This window comes from Myotis nattereri, assembly GCF_964212035.1.
Source record: "Myotis nattereri genome assembly, chromosome: 3".
Taxonomy (NCBI): Eukaryota; Metazoa; Chordata; class Mammalia; order Chiroptera; family Vespertilionidae; genus Myotis; species Myotis nattereri.
The window spans coordinates 180,302,087-180,324,144 of NC_138077.1; the positions used below are offsets into that span (position 1 = coordinate 180,302,087).

The following is a 22,058-nucleotide window of genomic DNA, read 5'->3' on the forward strand; positions in this document are numbered from 1 at the left end:
GGTATCTATATATATAAAAGGCTAATATGCTAAGTGTTCCTCCGCCCGACTGAATGGTTGCTATGATGCACACAGACCACCAGGGGGCAGACGCTCAACGCAGGAGCTGCTAAACTGCAGTGACTTGGCAGCAGCGGTTTTCGGGTGACACACCCCAAAACCAGAGAGGCGGGAGCAGTGAGATTCCACCTTCGGCTGTGAGCTATGTTGTTACTGGGGCATTGTCAGCCCCGAATCTGGTTTACTGCACACTTGCGTTTGTGTTCCACACCCTGTACGACAGCAACTTTGCAGAGTGCCCTCTCTCACTCTGGGACCCCTTGGGGGATGTCAGAGAGCCAGTTTCAGCCCAATCCTCACAGGCCAGGTCGAGGGACCTCACCTGCCAGAGGGACCCCATTCACTCCACAGACGCCTTTTGAGCCACGGCGCCACCTGAGGCATGGCCAGCCAGGGAGGGACCGAGGGAACTTGGCTCCAGGGCATGTCCGGCCCGTCTTGCCCAGTCCCACCCCACTGGCCACCTTCTAATTAATTTCCTTTCAATGTGCATGAATCCGTGCACCGGGTCACTAGTTGGATGATACTAAACATGGTTGGGCCCTATGTACTCTACATTCCCTCTTGTTCTATTCCTTGGCAAGGGGCTCACTCTAAGAGTGGGGCAGAGCTGCTGGAGAGGCAGGAGTCACTTGCCTCCGAGTACCAGTCATCTTCCATGGTACCCTAAGTATATTTGCTCTGTGGCAGGAAGAACAAGTCAGGGTTCTGACACTTCAGGTTAGGTGAGGGGCTCGTCTGAGCCTCCTCAGGGCCCAGGCTTCTCTTTTATTGCATGGAGTTGTTACTGATCATTTTACTTGGGATCCATGACTGAACTCCCTTTGGCTCATAGTAGGCCAGGCAGAGCAGAATAGCTGGGTCCACAGCAGGCCCTGGGTAGATTGGCTGGGAAAAGCCTTCATTTATCTCGTTTGTCCCATTTTTATCAAGTCCCTTTGATCATCCCTACCCCCACCTTTCACTGAAAAGAGACTCCAGAAGAGGATGGTGTAGAGAAGTTTATTGGATGTCTATGGGTCTGGTCCATGTGCGATTAGATTGGGGACAAGGGCCTCCTCAGGGCTGCCTGGAATGTCACTGGTAGTCACTGTGGCCATGAAGCAGTACTGGAAGAGGTGTTTGGGGTCCATCGCCTGCTCCTCATTGCAGTCCAGCCGTGAGTTCAGGAAGGGGTGACTCTGCCTTAAAGAATTCACTTCTGGTATCTCCACGAACTTGCCTGTATTCCCATCTTGGCAGTCAGGGGACATTTCCTCAGGTTCTGGAAAACAGCAAGCTGAGGGCATAGGGTTTCCTCCTGCATCCCATTCCTCCCATCAGGCTCACACACCCTGGCTAACTTCCCTGAGTGCTTATCATGGGCAGGTAGGACTGTGCTCAGAATCTTAACACTCATTTAACAAATATTTATTAGTTTATTAGCAATACACCATGCCTTGCACTAGGAACTGTCAATGTTCCTAATGAACTTAAAGTTTAGTGGGGGAGACAGACTAAACAATTGTTAGGAGATATGAAGACTTGATCTTCAACATAAACCCATGAGGTAGGTACTATTAAAAAACTAATTTTATAGATAAGGATACAAGCTTATTTCACAACCAGTAGGCAGAGAAGTGCTGGAAAATTTAAAAACATACATTATTTTAATAGATTCCATGATTTTCTTTATTATTGCTTTATCCTCGCCTCCCCTTATATCTGAATTTGAAAGGAGGCTCACCTGGCTTTATTATTCTCCACTTCCCTGACTTACTCTGCTGCAATATTCTTGGTTCTGCCCCCACCACACCTTAAAACATTTGTCACTAAATCCATGGTCATTTATAAGTCCTTATCTCACTAGGCTTATCAGCGTTTGACACAATTGGGCATTCCTGCCTAAAAAATGTATCAAGTGTTCAGCCAGAAATGTGAGTCATCTCTTACACCTTCTCCTCCAATCCCTTCACAAAGCCAAGCAGTTCACCAGGTCCTGCTGATTCCCCCAAATCACTGTCTGCCATATTCTCTCCATCCTCAAAGCTACCACCTTTGGTAAGGCATTCAACTTCTGCCCAGAGCACTGGAACAGCCTCTAGTCAGGCCCCCTCCAGGCTATCCTCTGGGCTGTAGCCAGAGAGATCTTTCTAAGGTCAAGTGAGTGCAGGGACTATCCTTTTTCAAAAGTCTTCAAATGTCTTAACCATTGACTGTGATATTTCAAAGCTCTTCACCACTGGTCCCATCTCTTCTCTTCAGCTTCATTACTAACCACTCTTCCCCCATGAACTCTATGCTTTGCCACACCAAAATTTTCATTGTTCCCTAAATGGGTCCATTCCTTCACATCTCTGGGTCTTTGTGCTGTTTCTTTTAGAATGACATTTTATACCTTCTTCTTTCTAGAAAACTCATATACTATAAGACCCATTGATGGAGGATATCTAGGGGGAAAAAATGGTGCCTTTGAAACCAAGGGAAGATTGAATTTCAAGAAGGATGTACTGGATATTGGAGTTGGCTACCCAAATCCATTTTTCTCCTTCCCTACCTGGTTATAGCAATTATAGTAGGGTGGGACTGGCTCCATTTCAGCGACAGGAGTGGGACCCAAATGATCTGAACCAATCAAGTAATTCCATTTCTTTGCCATGTGGATGGGAAATCAATTCATAGCATTTCCCTGGGCACAGTGATTGATTTAGGGGTGGGCACATGACCTAAGGTGATCTACTCAGAATAGAGCTCAGGCCTTTATATTTACCCCCGACTAAAGGAAAATAATAGCTCCTTCTTTCTCCTCCTGGTGCATAGAAGGGAACAAAAAGCATGTAGTCTCAGGGAATGCTGGCAGTCAACTTAGCACCATGAGAAAAGTCAGTCTGAGGAGAAAGCCCACATAAATAGAGGGCAGAATCTCAGAGGATGTAGTCACAAGCCTGAGGACATTGTGAACTTCTATTCAAACCATGCCTAAAGCCCACCCTTACTTTTGGACTAATCACCTACAGAGTGAATAAATTTCCTTTTTAATTTTTTTTAACTTTTTCTTTTTAAACTATTTAAGACTCACAAGAAGTTACAAAAATAGTACAGAATTCCATATATCTTTCACCTAACTTTCCCCATTGATAATCCGATATAATAAAAGCGTAATATGCTAAGTGTCTGGCCCAGTTGGCCATTCAACCAATCAAAGCGTAATATGCTAATGATATGCTATGGCCGCTATGATGTGCACTGACCACCAGGGGGCAGGCAGTCGACCAGCCAGCCATTTGGTCACTTAGGCTTTTATATATATAGATTAACTAAGCTATTATTGGTCCTATTCAATTATAACAGTTTTTATATATACTTTTTTTGGTGTTTAGTACTATAAAAGTTTATCACATATGTAGCTTTTTATAACCACTGCCACAATCAGGATAAAGAATTGTTCTATCACCACAAAGAAACTTCTTCATGCTACTCCTTTATATAGTCATACCTTCCTCCTAAACCTAATTCCTGGTAACCACTGATCCATTCTCCATTTTTATAATTTCATAATTTCAGAAGTGTTATATAAGTGGAATTATACAGTATATAAGTTTTTGAGATTGGCTTCTTTTACTCTGCATAATACCCTTGAGATCCATTCAAAATATTGTGTGTATGGATAGTTCATTCCATTTCATAGCTACATATATTTCATTGTATGGTTGTACTATTTGCCCACTGAAGAACATTTGGGTTGTTTCCAGATTTTATCTATTAAATATAAAGCTGCTATGAACATTCATGTATAGCTTTTGTATAGACATACATTTTTATTTTATAGGATAAATACCTAGCTGCATGATTGCTATTTTGTATGGTAGAGTGGGCGGAATGGTGGTCCCCAAAGAGATCAGTTCCTAATCTCTAGACTCTGTAAATGTTGCCATATATGGTAAAGTTTTTGAAGATGTAATTAAATTGAAAATTTTGAGGAGATTATCCTGAATTACCTAGGTGGGCCCAAAGTGTCATCACAAGTGCCCTTATACGGGAAAGGCAGAAGGAGATAGACACACACAGATAGTGATAGGAAGACAGAGACAGAGATTAGAGTGATGCAGCTACAAGCAAAGGAATGCTGGCAGTCACCAGACAAAGAGGCAAGGGACAGATTTCCCCCTAGAGACTTTGATTTTGGTCCAGCAAAATTAATTTTGAACTTCTGGCCCCTAGAATTGTGAGAGAATAACTTTCTATTATGTTAAGCCACCAAGTTTATGGTAATTTGTTACACTGGCCATAGGAAATTAATAAATATAATAGATGTATGGTTAACTTTATGAAAACACCAAACTGTCTTCCAAAAGTTGCTTCATCCCTTACTCGGTATTGCCAGTGTTTTTACTTTAGTATTCTGATAGCTTTATGCTCATTTAGTATTCTGTAGCTTTATATTCATTTCCTTACCAGCTCATGAAGGTGAAATATTTTTTCATGTGCTTATTTGCTATCTGTGAAGTAACTGTTAAAGTCTTTTGCACATTTCTTAATGGTATTGTTTGTTTTCTTAATGTTACGTTTTGGGGATTCTTTATGTATTCTGGATAAAAGTCCTTTGTTGGCATATTATTCCCCAGTAAGGGGCAAAAGTCCCCAGCTCTTCAGCTGATACTTACATCAATTGGTTCCTAGACCAAGCTGCCTCTGATCACCTTCTGATTGGTCAAAGTCCCTCTTAAATTATGGGGCTCTGAGCAGGAGAGCAATTACTATAAGAATCATGTTTGGCTGAAATGCAGTGGTACGACAATCTTATCTGATTCTCCTAACAAACTTGGAGGTGGGTATTATTATTCCTTGTTATAGAAAAATAACTGAGGCCCAGGTAGAAAAAGTCAATATTGAAACAGCTATTGGGTATTGCATCCAGGATTCATTTTCCATTCAGTTTGATTCCAAAGCTTGGACTCTTACCACAGAGCAAGTTTAGCATTAGTATAAATTTTGAGCTAGGCTAGTCCTTGGGATACACAGGCATTTAAGACATAGTTCCTATCTTTGAGATATCAACAAACACTGGGGAGACTAACATGTAAAATCTAAGTGCCTAATAATAATAAAAATGAGAGCTACTAATTGTTAAAAGCCTACCATGTGTCAGAGACTAATTTAGCACCTATATTAGCATCACCTCTAGTTTTCACAACTTTCTTAGTAGGTATTACTGTATACATTTTACAGAGTAAATTGAGGCCCAGAGAGAAGTGCCTTACCTAAGGCCACACAATGAGAGTGACAAAGCCAGGATTAGAGTCAGGCTCTCTGATACCCTAGGCCAGGCTTGTGCCTTCCCATCATTATCCAAGGACCTCTGTGGCCAGTTCTCCCAGTATCTGGGGCTCTCAATCCTGAATTTGGGACTAGCCTGTGGTGGCCAGCCAGGAGAGGAATTCTTAGATTTTCTCCCTCCTTGCAGATGATTTAAAACTGACTCAGGTCCTTACTGCCCTGAAGGTAGATGATTATGATTGTGGCCAAGAGAACTCTCCCTTCCCCTTCCCCTTTTTTATGTCTGTAGGTGCTCAGAGGGTCTGGGTTCACAGACATCTATCTTTTTCTTTTTTTTTTAAATATATTTTATTGATTTCCTACAGAGAGGAAGGGAGAGGGATAGAGAGTTAGAAACATCAATGAGAGAAACATCGATCAGCTGCCTCCTGCACACTCCCCACTGGGTATGTGGCCGCAACCAAACTGGTCAGGGCCAGACATGAATCTTAAGGCAAGAAAAAGAGGAGGGCCCTACCCGGTTTGGCTCAGTGGATAGAGCACTGGTCTGCGGACTGAAGGGTCCCAGGTTCGATTCCGGTCAAGGGCATATACCTTGATTATGAGCACATCCCCAGTAGGGGGTGTGCAGGAGGCAGCTGATTGATGTTTCTTTCTCATCAATGTTTCTAACTCTCTATCACTCTCCCTTCCTCTCTGTAAAAAATCAATAAAATATATTAAATTAAAAAAGAAAAAGAGGAGGGAACTATCCTGAATTGTCACAGGAAACGACCACATCATTCTGCAAAGAAAACGAAGGGAAGTCCAAATGCAGTGTGCTAAAGAGAGAGGAAAAACGCTCTAATGGAGTATTTGAATGCCAGCAAACTGAAGGGAATTTTAGACAAAGTCTACTTCAGTCTCCCAAGGAATTTAAAGAGGACATAGATTATAGGCATTTTAATAATGAAGAAATGCCGAAACCGGTTTGGCTCAGTCGACAGAGCATCAGCCTGTGGACTGAAGGGTCCCAGGTTCGATTCCGGTCGGGGGCATGTACCTTGGTTGCGGGCACATCTCCAGTAGGAGGTGTGCAGGAGGCAGCTGATCGATGTTTCTCTCTCATTGATGTTTCTAACTCTCTATCTCTCTCCCTTCCTCTCTGTAAAAAATCAATAAAAAATATATATTAAAAAAATAATGAAAAAAAAATAATGAAGAAATGACAAGAGAGATGCGATGGAAAGGTTTTTGGAAGAGATAAGGGGTCTGAGAAAAAGCTTTAGGGTTCTGCATTCTAACCATAGGCATTCCTTATACTATTTATTGCATTTCTCATAAGATAGAAAATGCATTTCCTGACCTTTTGCTAAATGACAGCTTTCAGCTCTATCTTTTGCCCAATCGCAGCTCTTGCTTCTTCATTAAGTACTGTCCTCTCCTTCCCAGGAGCCTTTTGTCCCTCCATCTGAATCTGAGTCTGTTTACAGGCCCATTATTCAACCATTTTCTGTTATTAATATCACTAGGTTCTTTTTGTCTGCATTTTCTTGCTAAATATTTGCTGCTATTTTACTCTAATCCTTCAATGTTCTTTTGATTTACAGGTGACTCTTGTTACCAACATCTCACCTTTTGGCCCAATCTCATTCATTTAACAGGATGTTTCATTCACTTGAATTAGCAGATACTCATATATTGTAAAGTGAAAACGACACATTGCAAAACGTTATATATATAAAATGTACATTTATATCTGATATAATGCAAACAGTTATTGCACACCAAAAGGTAATACACTCTGTGTGACCTGTACTTTATTTCATTTTTGCCTATCTGCATCTTCTCATTTTCCAATCAATGAATATATATATATGTGTATGTGTAAGTATTACTTGTGTCACAAAAAAATATTAAAATAAACACAATAAAAGAACTTGTCAAGTAAAAAAAAAAATACTGACTCATCACTGAGGCTTGTTTGGGTCACAGGTACCAAATGTCACAGGTACCAAATGTGGTTGATTAAAAAGCAATGGGCTTGCCCTGGCCTGGTGGTTTAGCTTGTTGGAGCATCGTCCTATACACCAAAAAGGTTTTGGGTTTGATCCCCTGTCAGGGCATGTACAGGAAGCAACTGATCTGTTTCTCTCTCTCCCTTCCTCTCTCTCTAAAAATCAATAAAAACATATCCTCAGGTGAGGACTTTTTTTTAAAAAAAGGCAGTAGTGGGTTCTGAGGTGGTAAATACACAATACAATATACAGATGATGTGCTGTAGAATTGCACACCTGAAACCTATATATTTTTGTTACTCAATGTCACCTCAGTAAATTTTTTTTAAGCAGTTGGCCCTGGGGAAACTGGAAGGTGACGGGGGCTGCTGCTGGGAAAGATCCTTGGAGGCAAAGGCTTAGCCAACTGGCTGGTGACCTTGGGCACATGACTGTCCCTTTCAGAGCCTCAGGGCCTCACCTATACAGTGAAAGCATCAGACTTGATTTCTAGGAGGCCTTTGAATCAATGAGAATGGCTGACTAATGAGCTGCTCACCAACACCTTTGAGAGAAGGAAGAGACCTGAACTCTTGTCTTCCATTTTTACCTCCACTGGTTTTTTTTGGTCTCATTAAATGTACCATAGTTGGAACATAAACTCCATGCATACCTCATTCACCTCATCTGCAAAATGGGGTTGATAATAACCACCTGGCAGAGTAGTTAAGCAGGTTACATGGGATAATATGTTTGAAGTCCTTAGCATAGTATCTGGCACAACCGTAGGAACTCGGTCACCCTTCGGATGGAGCTAGTTACAAAGTTCTAGAGTAAGAAAGTTATGTGTTTTTTTGCATTCCAAGTTTGGGGGATAGTATGGAGGTGGAGTGACAGGACAGTACAGAACACCTGGGTAGCAGAAGGAGCCTGTTTCCAGACTCTCTGTTCTTGCCAGGGCACTCCCCATCCCTGTCTCTACCCTCAGCGATCAGGACCTGAGGTACAGTGTAACGATCATAGGCTTTAGAGTCTGGGAGATCAGGATTGACGTCCCAGCAACACATGCTCACTACTGTGTAGATTTGGCCAATTTACTTCCCATGGCGGAGCTTGATGTAAAATGGGCTAATGATCTGTCTACATGTCCTACTGGAGAGGGAGACAGCAAACAGAAATGAAACTCCACATAAAGGGTAACGCTCTGGCGAATGTAAGATAATGGGCCTATAAACTGATTCAGCTGCTGGGAAGGAGGGGCCAGTACTTAACGAAGAAGAAAGAGAGGAACTAAGAGCTGCAGTTGGGCAAGAGACAGAGAGAGAGCTTAAAAGCCATCATTTAGCAAAAGGTCAGGAAATGCATTGTCTATCTTAAAAATAAGTAACAAAAAGCAAGAACATATATCTCAAACCCTGGCAATTGAATAATCCAGCTGGTGGCTGAGCAGGAAAAAGTAGGAGGGTGTTTTTCACCAACAGGGCCAAGAGATGAGCTGTATTCCTTTTGATTCAGAAAGGTTTGGTGTAGGGGAGGATATAGAGTGAGGAGTAATGAGGGGATCAGGACACAAGCAGGAGCACTTCATAGACCTGACCCGGTGCGGTAAAAAGAGTAGGACTTTGGAGGCAGAAAACACATATATTTGAATTCCAGATCCACAGTTTACAAACTGTGGCCCCTTGGGTAAGTCATCTCACCTTTCTTAGACCTGGTTTTCACACCTGTAAAACAGATGATAATAACACCTCACTCGTGCAGTTGGGAAAATTGGATGAGATAATGCATGTACAATTTCAAACAGTGACTGGCACATAGTAGGGACTTTCATTTTGCAGCACAGGAATAAGGAGAGGAAGGAGACTGGAGGTAGAGCTGGCTCTGTCACTTACTCACTAGGTAACTTGGGCCTCAGTTTCCTCATCTGTAAAATGGATGGTAATAAGATCTATACTCTGCCCAGTTATTGTGAAGAACTAATGAGATGCTCTATTTAGTTCACTCCTTCGAACTGTGGAATCATATTTTATTATTCCTCTACTGGTAGACATTTAGTTTGTTTCCAATATGACTAACGATCATGTCATCCATCTTTACTATCCTCTTCTAGTATAGCTATTTCTTCTAAGATAATTAGAAGGGGAATTACTGAGTTATAGGATACATTCATTTTCAATATAAATAGATACTGCCAAATTACCCTTCAAAGTGGTGGTACCAATTTATACTCCTACCAGCACTATATGACAGTATCCATTCCCTCCACCCATCCTCCTCAGTATTAATATGATCCATTTTTGTACTTACCAATGTAATTGATAAAAGCTAGGTTCCTGTGAGCCTCTGGTCACAACAATTTTGTCAACTGGTCAATACATAACTTTGTTTTGTGTGTTCCTGTTTAAAGACATCTTCTTTAATATACATTATTAATTTATTAAGATTTAATTGATGGCCAAAAGCACCATAACTCCTGCCTGAACGAAGCTTACTCAACACATATATTTTCTCCACAAGGCACATGACAGTCTTTTTTCATGCTCAGGAACGCTAGACAGCACTTCAGCACTATGTTTGGGGGGCATTTTCAACAGTGAAACCACCATTAAAAGTCATAAAAATGCAAAAACATGTCACTCAACATATCATGAAAAGGACACTTGTTTACAGTGTGAGAGCTGAGCAGCTAGAGCATGGCCTTGTTCCACGTCAGCTGGGAATGTGTGTGATGGGGCAACTCAAATGTTTTGCTGCTCTGGGCATGTCCACATTTGCAAACCTTGAAAATTTAAGCTTACAGACTACGGGTGAGCTTGAAAAGACCTTGAAAACACTGCAAGTATTGATTTTGAGGTTACATATAAATTTCAGCAAATAAGCAACTTCACAAATATTAAATCTGCAAATAATGATTGCCTGGCACGTATTTACTTCTATTTATAATATCTTTGCAGTCTATCACTCGTTTTTTAAGTTTATACTATCTTATGTATTATTTTTATTTGATGTCTTTTTGCATTTTATGTAGGCAAATTTGCCCATATTCCCCTTATTTTTAAAAATTAAATGTTTTCACCTTAGCCGGTTTGGCTCAGTGGATAGATACAGTGTTGGCCTGGGGACTGAAGGGTCCCGGGTTCAATTCCAGTCAAGGTTGCAGGCTCGATCCCCTGTGGGAGGCATGCAGGAGGCAGCCAATCAGTGATTCTCTCTTACCATTGATATTTCTATCTCTCTATTCCTCTTCCTTCCCCTCTGAAATCAATAAAAAATATTTTAAAAAATATTTTTAAAAAGTAATAATAATTAAATATTTTCTTTGAATTTTTATATTTTAATTAGTCTGTTTCTGGACTTTCTATTCTAGGGTTTCTCAACATTCGCACTATTTTCATTTTGGGTTGGATCATTCTCTGTGGTGGAGCGCTATCCTGTGTTGTAGGATGTTTAATAGCATCCCTGGCCTCTATCAAAAGATACCAGTAGTAGCCCTCGCCTGTTGTGACAACCAAAAATGTCTCCACACATTGCAAAATATCTTTGGGTAGCAAATTTGCACTAGTTGAGGACACTGCATTGCCCAATTCTACCTGTCAATTTCTGTGCCAATAACAAATTGACAAATTCTTATCTTTGAAAAATGTTCTAGTATCTGATAGGGCAAGTCTCTTCTTTGTTTTCAAAATTGTTTTGTTCACTCTTGCACCTTTACTCTTCCATATTAATTTTAGAATGAATCTGACAAATTCCATTAAAACTCTTGTTGGGGTTTTTATTTGTTGGGGTTTTTATTTATAGATTAATTTGGAAAGAACTGATTCGTCTATGTTATTGAGTCTTCCTATTCACATGCTTTCTGTACCTCACCAGACAGTTAGGCTCTTTTATGCCTCTCATTAACTTTTATGATTTTTCTCTATAAAAGTTGAAGCCTGGGCCCTGGCAGGGTAATTCAGTTGGTTATCAACCTGATACACCAAGATTGTGGGTTTGATTCCAGGTCAGGGCACATATAAGAATCAACCAAGGGCTCCAGCTGGTTTGGCTGAGTGGATAGAGCGTCGGCCTGCAGGAAGCAGCTGATCAATGATTCTCTCTCATCATCTCTCTCCCTCTCTCTTCCTCTCTGAAATCAATAAAAATATATATTTTTTAAAAAGAATCAACCAACGAATGCATAGTAAGTGGAACAACAAATCTCGCTCTCTCTTTCTCTCTCTCTAAAAATCAATAAATAAAAGTTATTTAAAAAAAAAAAAAGTTGAAGCTTGGGCTATCCTTGGTCTCCCTGAGGCTGGGTCTATTCTCCTGCCACTTCCTATTCTCCTCCTAGGTCTTCCTGGCTCCAAGGAGAGCCAGGTGAATTCTCCCACCCTCAAAAGCCAGCCCTTCTACTTTTTACTGCTCGGCCACAGTGGGACTATTGTAAGCATCAGGATCTTGAGATGTGTTCATGTGCTGTCATGTTTTACACGAGTTTGTTGTGAAATTGGAAAAATAATCTTGTGCAAATGAAAAGGCTCTCTCTACTGTTCTCTGAAACTTAGCTGTTACCCACCCTGCCCCTTCTCCCTCCCTGATTGAGCGTGCCATCTTTGCTTCTGAACTTAAATTCCTCCCCTGTCCAGCCTGGCCTTCCTCCCATGCAGCGCCCCAGGGTGGATGACCCTGTTACTGCATAGTCTCACTCAGTCCTGCCCACACATTATTTATCCTATCCTGAAATGCCTTTTCTCATCTATTTGGCCTAACCAACTCCTTCACTAATTCAGCACCAATTCAAGTCTCCTTTCCTTTTTGAAACACTCCTTACATTTGGTATTAAACAATTTTGTGCTTAATTGTATACCTAGCCAGACCCGGAGTGGTGGGCTGAAGAAAGAGCATGACTCAAGGCAGGAAAACATGGGCCAGATTTCAGTCTTATCATGTATTAGCTGTGATACTTTGTGCAAGTCACCTAATCTCTCTCAGCCTTGATTTTCTCATTTGTAAAATGGAAATAATACTACCCATTTTGAGTGTTGTCTACCAAGCTGTACTGAAAGATCTGTTGCCAATAGCTACTTGTTTCTTTCACAGTGCCTTGAAGAGGTTGTAAAATATGTGCAAAAGCAACACTTTGAAGGTGACCCTGTAGGGAAGCTCTTGGTCACCTGTACTAATAAAGAAATTGGTAGGCCAAGAATATCAGATTATCCAAAAATACCTGTATTTAATTTCTAAATAAATTGAGTTTGGGGAGCAGCAAATTTTTCTTATTAAAATTGTATTTTGTTTGGGGTAATATTAAAACCAGTTTGCATTTTCTAAGGCTAGAATTAAAACATTGTCTTAGAAAATCCACAAGATGGATTCATCTTTGTCTAACAAACAGAATGCTGACTACATCAAATTATTTTGATAAACACAGAGCACATGAAAGGTTTAGAATGGACATTTTCAGATCAAAAACCTCTTTAGAATTGTGCTGTTCCTTCTGAATATTCCAGGAACACTCATGAGGCAAGTGTTCAAAATATCATTTCTAAATATGTCCCCTTTGTAAAAATTCTTGTCTGCTGAATACAAGGAGAGCATGTGACCTCTTTCTTACCTGTAGTCTGTAAGCTTAAACCTGGGTCCAGCTTTGTGTGAGGCTTTGAACTGATGAACAGGTAACAGAGCACACAGGCGGTGACAACGAAGGCCAGGAGGACCACCGCTGCTACGGACAGGCCCACAAGAGCACCGATACTGGGGAGAGAAGACCATAGAGGAGCTGAGCTTCAGAAAGGGACTTTGGAGGCAGCATGTTATAGGAGAAGTGTTGTTCTGTCTCTACTTGTCTTAAACAGGCTTTCTGTGCCTAAACATGGGAAAGAGTATCAACTATATGTCAAGTATTCCCCACATACTTGGCATGCCTCAGTGTAATCACATAGTTGGGACTCAGTACTATAGTTTACTCACTAGATGATTTATTAAAAAGGATATTAAAGGCCCTGACCGGTTTGGCTCAGTGGATAGAGCATCGGCCTGCAGACTCAAGGGTCCCAGGTTCGATTCTGGTCAAGTGCATGTACCTTGGTTGCGGGCACATCCCCAGTGGGGGTTGTGCAGGAGGCGGCTGATCGATGTTTCTCTCTCATCAATGTTTCTGACTCTCTATTCCTCTCCCTTCCTCTCTGTAAAAAATCAATAAAATATATTAAAAAATTAAAAAAAAAAGATATTAAAGGATTTAAATCAACAGCCAGATGCAGAGATACATAGGGTGACATCATGAACAAAAGAGCTTTGTGGAGCTTGAAGCCTGGTGGCACATGGAAGCATTCTTGTTCCCCAACGTGGAAGCTCTCCAAAAAAATAAAAATAAAAAGATCAACTACTGTCCTTTTGGGTTTTTACAGAGGCTTCATTATGTAGTCATGATTGACTAAGTTATTGCCCATTGACAACTGAACTCAACCTCCAGCCCTTCTCCAAGAGGTCAGGAAAAAGGGGCATGGGGAGGACTGAAACCAAACCTCTAATCATGTGGTTGGTTTTCCTGACAACCAGACCCTACCCTTGGGTGGAGCCCAAAAGACACCTTTATTATTTTCAACACTTAGGAAATTCCATAGGTTTTGGGAGCTGTGAGCCAGGAATTGTGGGTAAAAACCAAATACCTTATAAATCACAGCATCGCAGACTCCTTCTAACCCTCCTCCCTGACCCAAGCCACAGACTCCTTCCTGCCTTTGCCATTTCTGCCAGATTTCATTTCCTGCTAGCTGATGGCTAATTTCCACTAAACAGAAACACCTTAGAGCTTCAGAGAATCTGTATTCCCATGGCTAAATAAATTATTGGATACCCCTGCAATGGAATAATATAGAGCCCTTAAAAACATGTTTTCAAATAACATTTAAGATCAAGGCTAAATTCAGATGAGCTAATGTTAAATGAAAAGAGGACACACTACTAAATATATAACATAATCCCAACTCAAATAAATTAACACAAATATATACATAATTATACATATGCAAGGTTGGACAGAAATACATCAAAATGCTAACAGGCTGTCGCTGGCTGAAGCCCAGGCTCTGAATGTCCTGTCCCTGCCCCTTAGGTTTATAATTGTAAAATATTCTGGCCAGAGTTTCAAATGCTAGCATTTGTATCTTTTTGCCTGAGGGCTTTCTTGGGCCAGAACAGTACCAACACGGTGAGCAGGTCAGAAGTGGAGGAAAATGAACGCCCGCCTTCTCACACCAGCACACAACTAATGACTGACATAAGTAGGTACGTAAATACCCAGCTTTTTGGCACTTGGGCCGAATGACTCTGAGATGCAGATTCTACATTGGCTGGCTGAGTTTAGCAGGTTTAAGTTCCGGTGATCCTCAGTGGTGACTTACTTGGTAACACCATCATTAGCTCCTTCCCTTCCCACCTCCTCAATTCCCCACCCTCCACCGGTGTCTTTCAGAATTGATTTCACGTAAACTATCTGCCCTCAAATCCTTGTTTCCAAGTCTTTTGGGGAAACCAAGTTAAAATACTGGATCTCCCATGATTTCTTTCCTCTTTTATCGCTCCTGTCCTTTCCACATAGAGAATGTAGTACTTGTTAGTTCTTTGGGAATTATTTCCTCTTTTGAGATATAGTTATCTAATCTAATAATAGACAAACATGGTAACTGACTGTACTTTCGCTACACCTCCCATTGGCTAATCAGTGTGATATGCAAATTAGCCGCCAACAAAGGTGGCGGCTAATTTGCATACTGCAGACACAGCGGGACAGCGCCATCCCACCTGCCCCGCCGCCATCCGGGCCTGCTATCTGCGTCTCGTGTGTGCGACGTGACCTGTGGCTGGCGGGCGGGACTGCAGTGATCCCCGCCACCTGCCCCGCACTCATCCAGCCCTCTCGCGGGGAACCCGGGGCTGGCGGGCTGGAAGGAGGCTCCGGCCTGAGCAAAGAAGGCCTGGGTCCCAGGTGCCGGAGGAAAACCGGTGCCGGCAGCCAGGGGGAGGGAAGGTGTATTGCATGAATCTTTTCGTGCAACAGGCCTCTAGTTGTTTATAATGCTCTTAGCTGGAGACTTGTGCACAAGTTGGGATCCCACCTTTTACAAGGGACATCTATGGCCACCTGAATGGAAAGGGCCCTCTAAAAGTAGGGTCCCTTGAAGAGTGGGTGAGCCTTAGCCTGTTTGTCTCAGTGGATGGAGCGTCGGCCTGGACTGAAGGGCCCTGAATTTGATTCCAGTCAAGGGCATGTACCTCAGTTGCAGGTTCTCTGGCCCTGGTCAGGGTGTGTGCAGAAGGCAACCAATCAATGAGTTTCTCTCACATTGATGTTTCCCTCTGTCTCTCTCTCTCCTTTCCACTCTCTCTAAAAATCACTGTAAGGCCTTAACCGGTTTGGCTCAGTGGATAGAGCGTCAGCCTGCGGACTGAAAGGTCCCAGGTCCAATTCCAGTCAAGGGCATGTACCTTGGTTGTGGGCACATCCCCAGGGGGAGGTGTGCAGGAGGCAGCTGATCGATGTTTCTCTCTCATCGATGTTTCTAACTCTCTTTCCCTCTCCCTTCCTCTCTGTAAAAAAAAATCAATAAAATATATTTTTAAAAAAATCACTGTAAGGATTAACAACAACAACAAAAAGTGGGTGAGAGAGCTGAGGGGGGATATATCCCAGATCAGTGGTTACTCAGGAAGTGGGCACTGTTTCTGATGGTCTGTCTGGGGACAGAGGAATCAGCCCCCAAGTACAGAGCTGGGACAGAGCAGGAGAAGCTCTAAGGAGGGAAATCTGTGCCTAGCACAAGATGAACTTTAAATGGTCAGAGTTGTCCCATGTATTGCCTCGAGAGGGGTAAATTCCCTATGATTGGACAGATTTACACAGAACACCTGGATGAGGACACCTTTCAATGAAGTGAGAGATTCCTGCCCTGGGTGAGAAGTTGAACAGCTGCTAGCTCTTCAATTCCATTTCACAGATTTATGACTATGGTTTCACAGATTTATGATTCTGAAATATAGATAACCTACTGTGATCCCCTAGAAAAACATTGGCGGGTCAGTCTAACATTTGTTAGGGTTTTTGAGTCAGGCAAGTCTAATTTTGAATCTTGGTTCTGTCACATATAAGCTGAAAAATCCTTCATCTCTTGATCTTCATTTTCTTCATCTGTAAAGGTTCCTATCTCACAAGGTGTTCATAAGGTTAAATAAGACAGTGCCTGACCACTAATTCCGCCCTCCAGCAAGGCCACTGCCTTTGTCTCACATCCTAATTAAAAAAAAAATAATAATAACAGGGTGATTGGAAAGTGGACCAGATAGTTATAACACCAGCTGCTTATCCACAGGGAACCTTTTCTTCCTCCTCCTCCTCCTCCTCCTCCTCCTCCTCCTCTTCTTCCCTCCCCTTTCTTTTTCTTTTTGAGTCTTCACTTCTTGAGACATGGTTTTGAAGACAGCAATTCTCATTCTCCTTGAGGTCTATTGAAGGAAACAGTATTTACCTGAAGATTTATGTTTTTTAAGGGCCAGCTTTCATGAAAAGGGTCAAGTAGAGTCCAGAGCAAAATAAGGTCTCTACAGTTCAATGGCAGGGAACTGATAGGAGCATGCCAGTAGCGTTTTCAGGGTTTGGGGTACACTGATCACCCAGATGTCCTGAGGACCTTCAGTTTTCCTCCTCCACTTTGCAATAGCCTGTGGTGTTTATGAACCACCTTACATTCAAACTGAGGAAGAGTCAGCCCTGCAAGCTAGAACCGTTCAGCTGCCCTTGGGGTCATAAGATGGGAGCACACTAACATATGATGTGACCTCAGAACTTACCCCATTAAAACCATTACCTGGTTGTCTAAGCCACTAAAGTGTTCTTATTGAGGGTCCAAGGCAACTGGAGGGACACAGGGGTGTATAGGGAAAAGGGTTGGTGGTAGAGGGTTGGGGTTCTGGCTGGGTGCAGAGAGCTTACTCATCTCTCTGTTCCCAAGGGCTAGCACAGTGCTCAGAAGACAGTGAAGGGTCATGAGTATTTTTTCAAGTGATCTGAGTAGAGCAGGTTGTAAGACAACCAGGCTACATTTAGACAGTTGTGCAGCAGGACAAGCCTGGGCTTAGAGCCGGACAGGCTTGTGGCACTCCCTGATAGTAACCTCATGGCTTTCAAGTTTTCTCATCTGTAAAATGGAGAGAAAACGTGCCAGGTTGCAAATGTGTGAATGCATCTAGCCTTGGATGGTCCTATGTAATGTTCTTTAAATCTCAGTCTGCTGTGACATTGCTAGAAGATCTTGAACAATTCACTTTCATATTCCAAGTTTCCCTTTCCCCACTTATGAACATGGGAAAGGGAACTCGCATTTATTGAGCATCTACAATACATCCTAGTCACTTTCACATGCATACTTCACTTAATCATCACAACAATTCCATAGGACAGGTATTACTATTACCATTTCAGAGATGAAAAAGAGGCTCAGAGATAGTTTGCCTGAATTCACATAGCTGTTACTAGTAAGTGACAGAGCCGAGGTTTGGACTGGGTTCTAACCACTCCAAAAGCTCCACATTGTCTCTATACTTCAAATGCAAGTAAGCGCTATTATACAGGTACTTCAGCACCCACTTCAGGGCTAAGTACACAGTGAGTTTTAAACAAAGACTCCATTGTTACATGTTAGGTACATGTCTTATCTCTCTGAATGGACTGTAAGCTCCTGAGGGGCAGGGAATAATTGATTTTTGTGTCCCCAGTGCAGAGCATAGCACCTGGCATAAAGCAAAGGCTATAATAAATGAATGAAAACATGGATGAACAGAAAATAAACTAATATACGTCTCTGGGTTACAGATAGCAGCTGAATGTGCAGGAACTGAAACACTAGCTATCTGAAAGTCCTTTCGAATTATGGTTTAAGCTGTTTAGAGAAAGCAATAATAATAACTCTAATTGTCAGTGGCATATGCCAAGTTGGTTTTCACCTCTTTATTTCATTTGGTTCTTGCCCTAGTAGGAAATCAGGGCAAAGATTTATCATCCTTCCCATTTGATAGATGAAAAGACAAAGGCTCAAAGAAGTTTGAGTGGCAGGCCGTCCACTCAGAGGGCATGCAGCCGCTGGTGAACTACCTCCAGGACAGGAAAATCACTGTCTACTGAGTTAGCCCACTCTGTTTCTGCTGATGCCTATTTCCCTAAGCAAGTTTGGGGTCAAGTCTTACTTTCTGGGTGAGGCCTTTGGAGACGGAAAGAGATTGAGACCAATTGCTCTCTCAGCCCCACACTGAAGTTCCAGGAATATCAGCAATGGCCTAACTAACCCCTTCCCTGAACTAGTGAGGAGACTGAGGCCCTGTGAGTGGATCTTCAGCCAATCATCACACTGCTATGGCACAGCCTGAGCAGGCTTCTGCTGTAGCATTATGCCACGGTCTCATGATGAACTTGAAGGCGGCCTTGATCCCTTGGTCTTCTGTCTTAGCTCAGGAGGGGAGTACACCCCCAGCACTGAGCACAGGGCCTAGAAAAGCTGTGCTCAGCAGGAGGTGGCTGAAAGAATGACTGAATGGCAGGGGGAAGAAAAGCGTTGAGGCTGGGCTGAGGCTGGGGTTGAGTTGGCATGTAACCTCAGGTGAGGAGTAAGGCTTGAAGCTGAGGTTTGGATGTACGTCTATATAATGTTTGGAATCAGGGTGGGGAAGGAGAGCTGCGGTGGGATTGCAGGGGGAGTTAGGGGCAGGTTGAGCTGGTGATAGATGGGTATTGGGGGGTAAAGTCAGGGATGAGGTTGATGTTGATCTTAGGAAGGAGACCCTGGTGGGTACTTGAATGAGGGTGGAGTTTGTGTTTCCTGTGAACATTGGAAGATGGGAGTTTGCTGTTGGGGAGAGGGTTGGTATGTAATTTGGGGTTGGGTTGAGGGTGGTGGTGGATGACGCTTGGAGAGGGTTTAAACTGAAGGTTTTCCTGGGTGGAGTTGGGGTGAGGTTCAAGTTTTGATTTGAATAATGGTTCGGATCAGGATCAGGATGGGGGAATGGAGCTGAGAAGGGGTTGCAGAGGGAGTGGGGCTGGTGATGGATGAGGGCAAACGTTAATACTGGGCCCGCGGGGGGTGGCGCCGATAGTGGGATGGGCACTTGGATGAGCACTGAGGGTTGACTACGCAGCCTGGCTGAGATGGGAAGAGAGGGCTCAAACTAGATTGGGGTGGTCGGCGGGGTGAGGGCCAGGGCCAGTACCTGAGCCACCACATGTAGCTGTGCTCGTAGGGGAAGAAGCTGTGCGGGTCGTCGCAGCAGTACTTGTGGTCGCGGAAGCCGCAGCAGAAGACGGCGGCCGCCTCGCCCCCCGGCCGCGGGCAGCTGAAGCCGCGCACCTCCTCCTGCTCGGCGCTCACGTAGCTCGTGCAGGCGCCGCTCATCGCGCCGGGCGCCGGCCCCGCCGCCCCGGGCCCCGGAAGGAAGGCCGGCGAGAGGAGACGCGGGCGAAGACCGAACTGAGCTCTAGAAAGACAGAGACCTAGAGAGGCGGGGGTAAGCAGAGAGCGCAGAGACCAGAGACAGACAAGGCGAGAGGCGCCGAGACGAAGCGCTTAGAGACCCGAGTCCCCAAGGACCCGGAGAGGCGACCAGGTAGGCGGACAGGGCGCGGCCGGAGGGGAGGTGGAGGAGGGAGAGCCGCGGGGGAGGACCCAGGAGCAGTGGGAGTGGAGAGCGGCGGGAAGGAGGCGGGCGCGGGGTGGAGGGCGACCGGCGGAGCTGGGAGGAGGGAGCTGCCTCGCAGAGCCGCCTGGGCACCGGGCGGGTCCCTGCCCGCTCTTCCCCCAGCGGTCCCCCTGCGTCCCCAGTGACTGCGCGAGGGTGCTGGATGCTCAGAGAAACAGCACATGTCCTGGGTGGCAGGGGCCGATTCCACACCTGCGCGGGCACCGCCTGGCGCCGGGCACTGTGCGGGGCGCGGGCATCTCAGGGCAGAGGCAGGCTAGTGCGGGGCGCGGAGCGCGACCAGCCGGCGACCACACAGTAGGGTCAGTATGGGATGGTTAACACCTGACCTCACTTAACCTTCACAACAACTCTGAGGACCAAGGATTTTCAAACCCATTTTATAAAGGAGAGCTAAGGGGCAGAGAGAAGTCATCTTTCCTGGCCCTCAAGCCCGCGGGATTGTGACCTGGGTCCGGCTCCTTCCCCAGGCCTTGCTCTCACAGCGCCTCTCTGCCAGTGGACTTTTAAATGCTCTCATCCTCTGGCTCCCTTGCCGGTTCATTCCTTCCCTGAGCAGCTAGCTCAGGCACTGACATGTTCCTACTCCCCTGTTCACACCCTGTCCACACTGGCCTAGGACAAGGGGGCTAATTAATGTCCCAGATGGTGACCCCACCCACCAGGAAGCAAAGCCAGTACACCTCTTCATTCTCAAAAATTATTTCCAGTTCATAAGGGCACTGTTCTCACTAGGGTCAGAGGACCACAACCTGAAGGGGATGTATGAAGTCCTTAGAGCAGTGGTTCTCAACCTTCCTAATGCCGCGACCCTTTAATACAGTTCCTCATGTTGTGGTGACCCCCAGCCATAAAATTATTTTCGTCGCTACTTCATAACTGTAATTTTGCTACTGTTATGAATCGTAATATAAATATCTGATATGCAGGATGTATTTTCATTGTTACAAATTGAACATAATTAAAGCATAGTGATCAATCACCAAACAATATGTAATTATATATGTGTTTTCTGATGGTCTTAGGCAACCCCTGTGAAATGGTCGTTCGACCCCCAAAGGGGTCGCAATCCACAGGTTGAGAACCGCTGCCTTAGAGATTTCCTGTCTGTCCTCTCAGGGTACATTGGGGAAACTGAGGCTCTGAGAGATGTGCAGTTTGGCTGGATCACACTGAGCCAGGACCAGGGACTTCTGAGCGTTAATTGTCCCATTCATTATGTGAATAATTTCCTTTCAGCCAATCACAGGGTACTGGGGCTTTGAAAGGACTGGTGGGCCATATAATCAGTTATTGAGTCACAGCTAGCGTTAAAAATAATAATTAAATGGAATGGGGAAAGTGCATGGCAAATAGTAATGCGTTGTAAAATGCATTTCTTACTCTGAGCCAGGTCAAAAGATTTAAAAGCCACTGAATCTGACACCTCCCATTGTACGCGCTTCATTGGTAGCTCTCCTCATTTTTCACAGCAGTGGGTAGAGTCGGAAATGATGGGATGCGTTGGGACTCCCCAGTTCTTCCATCCCTTGCTTGGGGTGTGTGTGGGATAAATCATGGGCATCCGGGGATCTGGGCTCAAGCCCTAGCTCAAACCCTTCCTCAGTTTTTCTCTCTGTGCTTCCGGTTCCTTTTCTTCATCTAAGCCAGCTCCTAAGATACAAATGTGTGCCATACCTTTGACCTGGGGCCCCTGAGAGGGGTTGGGTCTCGGTCTGCTCTTGAGAAACACATAGTATAGTGGGGGAGTCAGACAGACATCACAGGACAGGGCAGTGAAAGGGGAAATGCAGGGGCCATGGCCATCTGAAGAGGGGTCACCATCTGAAGGACAAGGGAAGCGTTTTGAGGGGGTAGTGTCCTCAAGAATCACTCTAAGGTCAAATATGAAAACTGGAAGGAATTGTTATTATCCCTCAGAAAACTTTTTCCAGCTGGAGATTTCTGCAAACTGTGAGCTGGATAGTGTACTCTAATGGAGGTGCATTTTGGCCTCTTTATTTATTAGATGGAGAGCAAAGGGGAGGCGTGGAATCC

At 44.0% G+C, this 22,058-nt stretch overlaps 2 protein-coding genes across 3 annotated transcripts; one reads left to right on the forward strand and one right to left on the reverse strand.

Annotated features, from left to right (window-relative positions):
- Window positions 1–1,046: 1,046 nt before the first annotated feature.
- Window positions 1,047–20,120, reverse strand: SHISAL2A (shisa like 2A; the record flags this gene model as incomplete). Of its 2 annotated transcripts, none has more annotated exons than XM_081087151.1 (3): window positions 1,047–1,324; window positions 12,889–13,028; window positions 19,536–20,120. In XM_081087151.1, 3 exons carry the CDS (start codon window positions 19,715–19,717, stop codon window positions 1,074–1,076), a joined length of 573 nt encoding a protein of 190 aa, XP_080943277.1. In that variant the 3' UTR covers window positions 1,047–1,073. The 2 variants fall into 2 exon arrangements, with proteins under 2 accessions (XP_080943277.1, XP_080943276.1); XM_081087150.1 differs by having other exon boundaries at window positions 1,047–1,339; window positions 19,536–19,717.
- LOC308516928 (transcription elongation factor A protein-like 7) lies at window positions 5,798–6,639 on the forward strand (the record flags this gene model as incomplete). Its single annotated transcript, XM_081087992.1, has 3 exons — window positions 5,798–5,809; window positions 6,084–6,284; window positions 6,529–6,639. 3 exons carry the CDS (start codon window positions 5,798–5,800, stop codon window positions 6,637–6,639), a joined length of 324 nt encoding a protein of 107 aa, XP_080944118.1.
- Window positions 20,121–22,058: the final 1,938 nt, after the last annotated feature.